The 13180-nt window shown below is 44.2% G+C and overlaps 1 protein-coding gene across 1 annotated transcript in view; it reads right to left on the bottom strand.

Annotated features, from left to right (window-relative positions):
• The window catches only part of zgc:103559 (Allantoinase, mitochondrial), a 55672-nt gene extending 44287 nt beyond the window's left edge, over positions 1-11385 (bottom strand). Inside the window, exons 1-2 of the mRNA XM_065009342.1 lie at positions 11028-11385; positions 823-974 (exon numbers count right to left, since the gene is read on the bottom strand). Coding sequence (XP_064865414.1) covers positions 823-974; positions 11028-11183 — 308 coding nt within the window. The 5' untranslated portion in view covers positions 11184-11385. The remainder of the gene's footprint in view (positions 1-822; positions 975-11027) is intronic.
• Positions 11386-13180: the final 1795 nt, after the last annotated feature.

Genomic DNA, 13180 nt, shown 5'->3' on the forward strand with positions numbered 1-13180 from the left:
GTAGTGATTTACAGGGACATGTCCACTATAGTAGTGATTTACAGGGACATGTCCACTATGGTAGTGATTTACAGGGACATGTTCACTATGGTAGTGATTTACAGGGGCATGTCTACTATGGTAGTGATTTACAGGGACATGTCTACTATAGTAGTGATTTACAGGGACATGTCCACTATGGTAGTGATTTACAGGGACATGTCCACTATGGTAGTGATTTACAGGGACATGTCCACTATGGTAGTGATTTACAGGGACATGTCCACTATGGTAGTGATTTACAGGGACATGTCCACTATGGTAGTGATTTACAGGGACATGTCCACTATGATAGTGATTTACAGGGACATGTCTACTATGGTAGTGATTTACAGGGACATGTCCACTATAGTAGTGATTTACAGGGACATGTCCACTATGGTAGTGATTTACAGGGACATGTCCACTATGGTAGTGATTTACAGGGACATGTCCACTATGGTAGTGATTTACAGGGACATGTCTACTATAGTAGTGATTTACAGGGACATGTCTACTATAGTAGTGATTTACAGGGACATGTCCACTATGGTAGTGACTTACAGGGACATGTCTACTATGGTAGTGATTTACAGGGACATGTCCACTATAGTAGTGATTTACAGGGACATGTTCACTATGGTAGTGATTTACAGGGACATATTCACTATGGTAGTGATTTACAGGGACATGTCTACTATAGTAGTGACTTATAGGGACATGTTCACTATGGTAGTGATTTACAGGGACATGTCCACTATGGTAGTGATTTACAGGGACATGTCCACTATGGTAGTGACTTACAGGGGCATGTCCACTATGGTAGTGACCCCTCCTGCAGCAGCAGCCCTCGTGGCGGTCCAGAATCCCTCCCAGGTGGTGCGACCCGGTTCATTCACATGGACGTGACAGTCCACGATACCAGGCATCACCAGATGGTCTCCCACATCCAACACCTACCATCAGTGTAACAAATATATGTTATAGATACAGCTATACATGTCATAGCACCAGCCATGAAATAACTGATAATAACTGAAATTAATGAAAAAAAGATTGTGTGGGGGGCTGTTTTGTTAGATTTCGGTGTGGATTTTGACATTGTCGATCATAGTCTGCTGCTGGAAAAACGTATGTGCTATGGCTTTTACACCCCCTGCTATAATGTGGATAAAGAGTTACCTGTCGACCAGAACACAGATGGGTGTTCTTTAATGGCAGCATCTCCAACATAATCCAGGAAGAATCAGGAATTCCCCAGGGCAGCTGTCTAGGCCCCTTACTTTTTTCAATATTTACTAACGACATGGCTTTGAGTAAAGCCAGTGTGTCTATGTATGTGGATGACTCAACAATATACACATCAGCTACCACAGCGTCTGAAATGACTACAACAATTAACAAAGGGCTGCAGTTAGTTTCAGAATGGGTGTCAAGGAATAAGTTAGTCCTAAATATTTCAAAAACTAAAAGCTTTTGTATTTGGGACTAATCATTCACTAAACCCTAAATCTCAACTAAATATTGTAATGTGGAAATTGAGCAAGTTGAGATGACTAAACTGCTTGGCGTAACCCTGGATTGTAAACTGTCATGGTCAAAACATATTTTTTTACATATACATATATTTGTCACACCTGGACTACTGTTCAGTCGTGTGGTCAGGTACCACAATGAAGGACTTAGGAAAATTGCAATTGGCTCAGAACAGGGCAGCACAGCTGGCCCTTGGATGTACACAGAGAGCTAATATTAATAATATGCATGTCAATCTCTCCTGGCTCAAAGCGGAGGAGAGATCGACTTCATCACTACTTGTATTTGTGAGACGTATTGACATGTTGAATGCACCGAGCTGTCCATCTAAACTACTGGCACACAGCTCGGAAACCAATGCGCATACCCCACTAGACACGCCACCAGAGGTCTCTTCACAGTCCCAAGTACAGAACAGACTATAGGAGGTGCACAGTACTACATAGAGCCATGACTACATGGAACTCTATTCCACAGTACTACATAGAGCCATGACTACATGGAACTCTATTCCACATCAGGTAACTCATGCAAGCAGTAAAATTAGATTTAAAAAACAGATACAAATACACCTTATGGAACAACGGGGACTTGAAGCAACACAAATATAGGCACAGACACATGCATACAAACAGACAATATCATACGCACTATGCACACATGTGCACATGGATTTTGTGTTGTACAGTAGATGTGTGGTAGTAGAATAGGGGCCTGAGGGCATACACTTAATATGTTGTGAAATCTGTTGTGAATTTATTGTAATGTATAACAAATGTATAACTGCCTTAATTTTGCTGGATCCCAAGAAGAGTAGCTGCTGCCTTGGCAGGAACTAATGGGGATCCATAATAAACCCCAGGAAGAGTAGCTGCTGCCTTGGCAGGAACTAATGTGGATCCATAATAAACCCCAGGAAGAGTAGCTGCTGCCTTGGCAGGAACTAATGGGGATCCATAATAAACCCCAGGAAGAGTAGCTGCTGCCTTGGCAGGAACTAATGGGGATCCATAATAAACCCCAGGAAGAGTAGCTGCTGCCTTGGCAGGAACTAATGGGGATCCATAATAAACCCCAGGAAGAGTAGCTGCTGCCTTGGCAGTAACTAATGGGGATCCATAATAAACCCCAGGATCACAGTAAAGCTACATCAGTAAATGTATTTATTTGTACCTTTATTTAACTAGGCAAGTCAGTTAAGAACAAATTCTTATTTTCAATGACGACCTCCCCCGGCGACGCTGGGACTATTCTGCGCCACTCTATAGGACTCCCAATCACGGCCAGATGTGATTCAGCCGGGATACGAACCAGTAGCGACACCTCTTGCACTGAGTGCAGTGCCTTATTACCACTGCGCCACTTGGGAGCCCATATTGATCTAAAGCTACATCAGTAAAGCCACGTCAGTAATGCTACATCAGCAATGCTACATCAGTGAAGCCACGTCAGCAATGCCACGTCAGTGAAGCTACGTCAGTAAAGCCACGTCAGTAATGCTACATCAGTAATGCTACATCAGTGAAGCTACGTCAGTAAAGCCACGTCAGCAATGCTACGTCAGTAATGCTACATCAGTGAAGCTACGTCAGTAAAGCCACGTCAGCAATGCTACGTCAGAAATGCTACATCAGTGAAGCTACGTCAGTAAAGCCACGTCAGTAATGCTACATCAGTAATGCTACATCAGTGAAGCTACGTCAGTAAAGCCACGTCAGCAATGCTACGTCAGTAATGCTACGTCAGAAATGCTACATCAGTCATGCTACGTCAGTAATGCTACGTCAGTGAAGCTACGTCAGCAATGCTACATCAGTAATGCTACGTCAGCAATGCTACGTCAGTAATGCTACGTCAGTGAAGCTACGTCAGCAATGCTACGTCAGCAATGCTACGTCAGTAATGCTACGTCAGTAATGCTACGTCAGCAATGCTACGTCAGCAATGCTACGTCAGTAATGCTACGTCAGTAATGCTACGTCAGTAATGCTACATCAGTGAAGCTACGTCAGTAAAGCCACGTCAGCAATGCTACGTCAGTAATGCTATGTCAGTAATGCTACGTCAGTAATGCTACGTCAGCAATGCTACGTCAGTAATGCTACGTCAGTAATGCTACGTCAGTAATGCTACATCATTAAAACTACGTTATAGATCAGTGTATCTCAATCCTGGTCCTGGCCATTACCATGAACACGTATAACTATTTATAATTTATATGACTTTTTTGTTTTTGTTTTTGCCTTATCTGATTCAAATCATCCAAACTTGATGATGAGTTGAGGATTTGAATCAGCTGTGTAGTGCTAGGGATTAAACAAACATGTGCACACTCTTGGGTCCCAGGACCAGGGTTAAGATACACCATTAAAAATAGTTATACACCTTCATAGTAATGCTCAATCAGTAATGGCCAAATGGCACCTCATTCCCTATATAGTGGACTACTTTTGACCAGGGCCCCTTAGGGCTCATAGGACTCTGGTCAAAACATAGTGCACTATGTAGGGAATGGGGTGGTATTTGGGACACAGATGTAGTAATACAGATGTTATTACAGTGTAATTACATTTTTTAAGAATGACGAACGACTTCAGCAATCTAGGCCACAAAATAGCCTCGATTGAACTACAAATGGGTGAGAAATAAATACACTGAATGACAGTATCTTTTCTCTCCAACAGGGGGAGGAAGTGAGCCAGAGAACCAAGTTTTAAGTTTCCAGTTGCATTAGTCTTATGTACATGACACATATGGTATACACTGTCCAACGAAATGCTTACTTCAGGTTCCTTCTCTATAATGCAACAACAATAAGAATAAATAATTAAAGATAAGATAAGAATATAATGAATACGTAAGTATAAGCATTATACAGGAAGTCGCAATTATAGTACAATTATTTACACATGTATCAGAGTAAGTGGGATTGGGGGGGGGGGGGCAAGTGATTAAATTGTGCAGTATAAGCAATAGTGAAAACAAATCTCGTAGCAGCAATTTGGGCGGCAGGTAGCCTATTGATGAGAGTGTTAAGCTAGTAACTGCAAGGTTGGTGGATTGAATCCCCCGAGCTGACAAGGTCAAAATCTGTTGTTTCTGCCCCTGAACAAGGCAGTTAACCCACTACCCCTAGGCCAACATTGTAAATAGGTATTTGTTCTTAACTGACTTGCCTAGTTAGATAAATAAAAATTGTGCTGTGTGTGTAGCATGAATTGACACTGAGTGCACAAGACACTAAGGACACCTGCTCTTTCCATGTGGCTATCCAGGTGAAAGCTATGATCTTTTATTATTTTATCTTCACTTGTTAAATCCACTTCAATCAGTGTAGATGAAGGGGAGGAGATAATTGAGACACGGATTGTGTTTGTGTGCCATTCAGAGGGTGAATGGAGAAGACAAAATATTTCAGTGCCTTTGAACGGGGGTATGGTAGTAGGTGCCAGGCGCACCGGTTGTGTTAAGAACTGCAACGCTGCTGGGTTTTTTCACACTCAACAGTTTCCTGTGTGTTTCAAAAATGGTCCACCAACCAAAGGACATCCAGCCAACTTGACACAACTGTTGGAAGGATTGGAGTCAATATGGGCCAGCATTCCTGTGGAACACTTTCGACACCTTGTAGAGTCCACAAATTGGGTGACTCGATATTATGAAAGTGTCCTTATTGTTTTGTACACTCAGTGTATATAAACTCAGCAAAAAATGAAACGTCCTCTCACTGTCAACTGCATTTATTTTCAGCAAACTTTAACGTGTAAATCTTTGTATGGACATAACAAGATTCAACAACTGAGACATAAACTTAACAAATTCCACAGACGTGACTAACAGAAATGTAACAGTCAATCAAAAGTAACAGTCAGTATCTGGTGTGGCCACCAGCTGCATTAAGTACTGCAGTGCATCTCGTCCTCATGGACTGCACCTGATTTGAGATGTTACCCCACTCTTCCTGTAATGCACAGCGTTGAGATTGCCTACAATGACAACAAGCTCAGTCCGATGATGCTGTGACACACCGCCCCACCTCCAAATCGATACCGCTCCAGAGTACAGGCCTCGGTGTAACGCTCATTCCTTCGACGATAAACGCGAAAACCGACCATCACCCCTGGTGAGACAAATGGTGCGACTTGTCAGTGAAGAGCACTTTTTGCCAGTCCTGTCTGGTCCAGCAACGGTGGGTTTATGCTCATAGGCGATGTTGTTGCCGGTGATGGCTGGTAAGGACCTTCCTTACAACAGGCCTACAATCCCTCAGTCCAGCCTCTCTCAGCCTATTGCGGACAGTCTAAAGGATAGGTTGTGCATTCCTGGTGTAATTCGGGCAGTTGTTGTTGCCATCCTGTACCTGTCCCGCAGGTGTGATGTTCGGATGTACTGATTGTGTGCAGGTGTTGTTACACGTGGTCTGCCACTGTGAGGACGATCAGCTGTCCGTCCTGTCTCACTGTAGCTGTCTTAGGCGTCTCACAGTGCAGACATTGCAATTTATTGCCCTGGCCACATCTGCAGTCCTTATACCTCCTTGCAGCATGCCTAAGGCATGTTCACGCAGATGAGCAGGTACCCAGGGCACCTTTCTTTTGGTGTTTTTCAGAGTCAGTAGAAAGGCCTCTTTAGTGTCTTAAGTTTTCATAACTGTGACCTTAATTGCCTACCGTCTGTATGCTGTTATTGTCTTAACAACCGTTCCACAGGTGCATGTTCATTAATTGTTTATGGTTCATTGAACAAGCATGGGCAACAGTGTTTAAACCCTTTACAATGAAGATCTATGAAGTTATTTGGATTTTTATGAATGAACTTTGAAAGACAGGGTCCTGAAAAAGGGCTGTTTTTTTTGTTGTTGCCGAGTTTATGTGTGTGTGTGTGTTTGTGTGTGTGTGTGCGCGTGTGTGTGTGTTTGTGTGGATATGTGGGTGTCTGTGCGGGTGTGTGCGTGAATGAGTACACGTGTACCACAGTCTCTTACGACAGAAAAGAGTTACTGGATATCAGAACAGCGATTACACACCTCGAACTGGACAACATGTTTTTCCTTAACGAGTCAGACGCGAAAGATTTACTTCTGCACCCACCCATCATTCGCATGAAAGAGGAGACGCTGATACAAGGGATCCGGGTGGCTTGTGAGAATTTGTAGGCGAGTTGGTAACCCGCCTCTACCATCCGTCCTATTGGTCAACGTGCAATCATTGGAGAATAAACTGGATGAATTCCATTTGAGACTATCCTACCAACGGGACATTAAAAACATCTGTTTCACCAGATCGTGTCTGAACGACGACATGGATAATATACAGTTGGCTGGGGTTTCCATGCATCGACAAGACAGAACAGCTACGAGGAGTGTGTGTCTATTTGTCAATAACAACTGGTGAGTGAGATCTAATATTAAAGAAGTCTCAAGGATTTGTTTTGAGTGAGGTAGAGTATCTCATGATAAGCTGTAGACCACACTATTTACCAAGAGAGTTTTCATCTGTATTTTTCGTAGCTGTCTACTTACCACCACAAACCGATGCTGGCACTAAAACCGCACTCAACGAGCTGTACAAGGCCATAAGCAAACAAGAAAATACTCATCCCGAGGCGGCGGTCAGTTTTTAGCTCAGAAAAACAACAATAAATAAATATAAATACTATACACCACCTTATATCACGTTTAAGGTGAGCCCCAGATGCAGACAGTGTAGAAGAAACAAAACACGTTTAAGGTGAGCCCCAGATGCAGACAGTGTAGAAGAAACAAAAGTTTATTACTAACAACAGGGGCAGGCAAAATACAGGTCAAGGCAGGCAGAAGGTCAATAATCTGGAAAAGGTATAAAGGGCCCAGAACGCAGGCAGTCTCAGGGTCAGGGAGGGGCAGAGGTCAGGGGAGGCAGAAGGTCAATAATCTGGAAAAGGTATAAAGGGCCCAGAATGGCAGGCAGTCTCAGGGTCAGGGGGGGCAGAGGTCAGGGGGGGCAGAGGTCAGGGGAGGCAGAAGGTCAATAATCTGGAGAAGGTATAAAGGGCCCATAACGGCAGACAGTCTCAGGGTCAGGGGAGGCAGAGGTCAGGGGAGGCAGAGGTCAGGGGAGGCAGAAGTTCAATAATCTGGAGAAGGTATAAAGGGCCCAGAATGGCAGGCAGTCTCAGGGTCAGGGGAGGCAGAAGGTCAATAATCCAGAACAGTCGGGGAAAGGTATAAAACAGACAGTCTCAGGGTCAGGGCAGGCAGAGGCCAATAATCCAGAAAGGTGGGGTAAGGTATAAAACAGACAGTCTCAGGGTCAGGGCAGGCAGAAGATCAAAACAGGGAAGGACTAGAAAACAGGAGCAGGATAACAGGCAGGAGCAGGGGAAGAAACGCTGGTAGGTATAAATTAACAAAACAAACTGTCTATAGACAGAGACCACAGGTATAAATACACTGGGGATAATGGGGAAGATGGGCGACACCTGGAGGGTGGTAGAGACAAGCACAAAGACAGGTGAAACAGATCAGGGTGTGACACATTTACTCTACACACAGAGACGCATACAAAGCTCTCCCTCACCTTCCATTTTGGCAAATCTGACCATAATTATATCCTCCTGACTCCTGCTTACAAGCATAAACGAAAGCAGTAAGTACCAGTGACTCGCAGACCAAGCAGACCAGTCCCTGTGCCCAAGAGCGCTAAGGTAACCAGCCTAAATGGCTACCGACCCGTAGCACTCACATCTGTAGCCATGAAGTGCTGGTCATGGCTCACATCAACACCATCATCCCAAAAAACCCTAGACCCACTCCAATTCACATACCGCCTCAACAGATCCACAGATGACGCAATCTCTATTGCGCTCCACACTGCCCTTTCCTACCTGGACAAAAGGAACACTTACAAGAGAATGCTGTTCATTGTCTACAGCTCAGCATTCAACACCATAGTGCACTCAAAGCTCATCACTAGGCTAACAACCCTGGGACTAAACACCTCCCTCCGAAATCTGGATCCTGGACTTCCTGATGGGCTGCACCGAGGTGATAAGGGTAGGCAACGACGTATGTATCTGCCACCCTGATCCTCAACACAGGGTCCCCTCAGGGGTGAGTGCTTAGTCCACTCTTGTACTCCCTGTTCATCCAAGACTGCGCGGACAAGCCTCCAAAATCATCATAAGTTTGCAGATGACACAACAGTGGTAGGCCTGATCACCGACAATGATGAAACAGCCGTTATGGAGGAGGTCAGAGAGCTGGCAGAGTGGTGCCAGGACAACAACCTCTCCCTCAACGTGATCAAGACAAAGGAGCTGATCGTGGACTATAGGAAAAGGAGGGCCGAACAGGCCCCCATTAACGTCGACTGGGCTGTAATGGAGCAGGTTGAGAGCTTCAAGTTCCTTGGTGTCCACATCACCAACAAACTATCATGGTCCAAACACACCAAGACAGTCGTGACGAGGGAGCGGCAATGCATATTCCCCCTAAGGGGACTGAAAATATTCGGCATGGGTCCTCAGATCCTCAAAATGTTCTACAGCTGCACCACCGAGAGCATCACCGCCTGGTTGCATCACCGCCTGGTATGGAAACTGCTTGGCATCTGACCGCAAGGCACTACAGAGGGCCTTGTGGTTGTGATGCAATTTGTCAGGACGCTCTCGGTTGGTGCGTCAGTAGTATCTGGAAAGGACCCAGGGAGGCCTAACTTTTATATGTAGAGTCCCTGTTGCATCATCTTAACAGGAGTGGTGTTGTTGTTGGTCCACGTCAAGTGATGATGTGATGCAGAGGAAGTTAAAAGCAGACTCTCGACTGTACTCCTGTTAATGTGGTTAGGGGCATGTTCCCTCCTCTGATTCCGGAAGTCAACAATCAACTCCCTTGTTTTGCTGATGTTGAGGTAGAGGTTGTTGAGGTAGAGGTTGTTGAGGTAGAGGTTGTTGTCCTGGCACTACAATGCCAGTTCACTTGCCTCCTCTGGATAGGCTGACTCGGAAAGACCTATAACCGTGGTGTCATCAGAAAACTTGATGGTGGAGTTGGTGTCGTGCAAAGCAAGCAGTCATGGGTGAACAGGGAGTACAGCAGAGGGCTGAGCAAACACCACTGGGGGGGGGGGGGGGATAAGAGTCAGTGTGGAGGAGGTGTTGTTGTCAATCTTCACAGCCTGTGGTCTGCCCATCAGGAAAGTTCAGGATCCAGGTGAAGATTTCCTCACGTCAGCTTCAGAGAGCACCTGATCGTCCGGAGCAACGCGAGCCTTCCTGGACGGCTCGGTATTGATGGGCAGGGAGGGGGAGGGGGTCAATCCTACCTGAAAGTTACACAGTAGCCTGTGTTTTACTTCAATTAAAATGACCTCCATCTTTACTTTAATTAAAATGGCCTCCATCTTTAATTAAATTAAAATGGCCTCATCTTTAATTTAATTAAAATGGCCTCCATCTTTACTTCAATTAAAATGGTCTCCATTTTTATTTATTTTTTAAGTAAAACGACAGTTTTAGGACAAATGGGTATATTGTAGTGGACTCAGATGAGAATAATTTTGGCTCGGTCAAATGCAGGCTACTTGCTCTCCTCAGCAGCAAGCGCAGATACGCGCACGGAGTGTAAGTATGGTGGTGAATCACAAATTCAAGGTGTAGACAGCCTCTTCATTAATCTGCTTTAAATGTTTATTTAATTAGGCCTTACAGGCTAACCTTTGTAGGCCCTTCCCCCTTGGAAGCAGAGTAGCCTACTGGTATTACCGCGTGATTCAGAAATTAGGGAGAGAGATTTTTAACTAGAGAAGAATGAATTAATCTTTCGATTTTTTAAATTTTGCTTGTCTGAACAGTGGAACAAAACAAAGAAAATGACGAGGAAAACATTTTGGTTACAAGCTCTGCTTAACACTTTAACTGAACGTTTCAATAACAGCTTTAATAACACTGCTAGCTTAATTCAGTATTTGACTTCCATCCATGTTTGAGTACGTCAGGAGATGACGTGGAAACCAGCCACTAGGGGCAACAGTAAGCGCTGTTACGTTCAAGTGCGGTTTGGTTTTGGTTAGGTGCTGTGGACAGGGATAGTGGGTGAATCTGCCTCTGATTCCAAAGGTCGCAAGTTCAAATCCAGCTATATAATTTTTTGTTTTTGAGATTTTTGTTTTAAACCTATCCCAAACCTTAAACATTCTGAGTTAATAATGCCTGAAATTAACCCTAACCTTAAAAATGTTGCATTAATACCTAAACTTAACCTAAAACACTTTGAAATTTGAAGTTTGCAACAACTTCAAAATTTGATTCTTTGAGAAACATTAACGTCTAATTCTGACGTTAAACTGTGAGAACTAGTTGAACTGGGAAGTGTTTTTCTTCATAGGAAATTATTACGCAAACATTCTGAACAAACAAAGTCATAATTAACACAAAAAAACCCAACAATAAAAAGACCAAATTGAGCAGAAGCCAGAGAGCCAATCAATACCTACCTCACAGCCAGCAGCAGTATACCCAGTAGAACCACTGGAGTCTGGGAGGATTTTGTGTATCTTTCCCTCCTTGATGACAATCAGAGCAGGCCGTATCTCTGTGCCACACAGAACCCTGCTACTCCTCACTGCACTCACGGTTGACCCAGGCTCCATTACTGCAGGACTACCTGGGCTAGTCTAAAGAGTGGAACAAATGGGTTCTGCTAGTCTAAAGAGTGGAACAAAATGGGTTCTGCTAGTCTAAAGAGTGGAACAAAATGGGTTCTGCTAGTCTAAAGAGTGGAACAAAACGGGTTCTGCTAGTCTAAAGAGTAAAACAAACTGACTGCTTTTAAGTCTGGTCTGTGTGCAGATATTCTGTGGAATACTGTGGATGGCACCTCCCACAAGGCAGGCAAGTAAAGGCTTGCGTAAGATAGTGGTTACAGACAGCGATAGAGGTTTGTTGACCTCTCTTTTACTCTGTATACAGAATGAACCCACGAGCCGAGTACCATGTATAAAGCAACTAGTTTTCAGGGGGATATATGTTAGTAAAATATGTCTAGTGAGATTTATCTCTCTTTAACATTAGATTGCAACTTTTACACTAGACGTGGTGTGGCCAAAGCTGTATTCTTGATTCATGTGAGTGCAGCTATTATCATTCTGTAAACACCATGTATAGGCACTGAGTATACAAAACATTAAGAACTCCTGCTCTTTCCATGACATAAACTGACCAGGTGAATCCAGGTGAAAGCTACGATCCCTTATTGATGTCACCTGTTAAATCCGCTTCAAATCAGAGTAGATGAAGGGGAGGAGACGGGTTAAAGAAGGATTTTTAAGCCTTAAGACAATTGAGACATGGATTGTTTGTGTGTGCCATTCAGAGGGTGAATGGGCAAGACAAAATATTGAAGTGCCTTTAAACGGAGGTATGGTAGTAGGTGCCAGGCGCACCGGTTTGTGTCAAGAACTGCAACGCTGCTGGGTTTTTCACGCTCAACAGTTTCCTGTGTGTATCAAGAATGGTCCACCACCCAAAGGACATCCAGTCAGCTTGAGACAACTGTGGGAAGTATTGGAGTCAACATTCCTGAGGAACGCTTTCGACACCTTGCAGAGTCACACTTGATTAATGCAATGATTCACTAAAATGTGTGAATATTTTTTGCAGGGCCATGTGTCGTGGGAGAGCTATTGTCTTTATACTGCACAACTCAGAGGGGGTGGGGGTGTGTGTGTGTGTGTGTGTGTGTGTGGGGGGGGGGGTGATGTAGATGGCGACATGAGGAGGTAGTTTGGGAGACGTCTCTTAAAGACAGATTTGAATCTAGATCTGTCTCTTTACGCTACACAAGTATCTCTCCTGGACCTAGTTTGTGTCTCATTTGTAGCTAAATCAGGTGTATGAAATAGATAAATGTGTGGTAAAGTAACTCATCTTGTTCAGTACTCGAATAAACGTCTTTGTCTGTGAGGATTACGCAGTGATTTTATAGACAATAAAGAGTAAAGGGAAAGTAAAGGTGGTGTGTAACGTCTCTTTAAGAAAACATGTCAGATACTGGCCTAGCAGCAACAACTCATTCGACCAATAAATTATTTAAAGCGACAGTACCACTAAACTGAGACTTAAAGGAGAGGAGAGAGGAGGAGAGAGGAATGGAGAGGGAGTAGAGAAGTGGAGAGGAATGGAGAGGGAGTAGAGGAGAGAGCAAAGGAAGGAGGGGACAGAGAAAGAGAGGAGAGGAATAGAAAGGAGAGGAGAGAGTAGGAGAGGAAATGAGGAGAGGAGATGTGAGAGAGTAGGAGAGGAAATGAGAAGAGGAGATGTGAGAGAGTAGGAGAGGAAATGAGGAGAGGAGATGACGAGAGGAGATGGGAGAGAGTAGGAGAGGAAATGACAAGAGGAGATGTGAGAGAGTAGGAGAGGAAATGAGGAGAGGAGATGTGAGAGAGTATGAGAGGAAATGAGGAGAGGAGATGTGAGAGAGTATGAGAGGAAATGAGGAGAGGAGATGTGAGAGAGTAGAAGAGGAAATGAGGAGAGGAGAGGAGATGTGAGAGAGTAGGAGAGGAAATGAGGAGAGGAGAGGATAGAATATCAGTTTGCCTCTGGCTCTGTAGTTGTTAAATGATATTCCTTCTTCATCTGATGGGTG

Source organism: Oncorhynchus nerka, linkage group LG24 (assembly GCF_034236695.1).
Source record: "Oncorhynchus nerka isolate Pitt River linkage group LG24, Oner_Uvic_2.0, whole genome shotgun sequence".
Taxonomy (NCBI): domain Eukaryota; kingdom Metazoa; phylum Chordata; class Actinopteri; order Salmoniformes; family Salmonidae; genus Oncorhynchus; species Oncorhynchus nerka.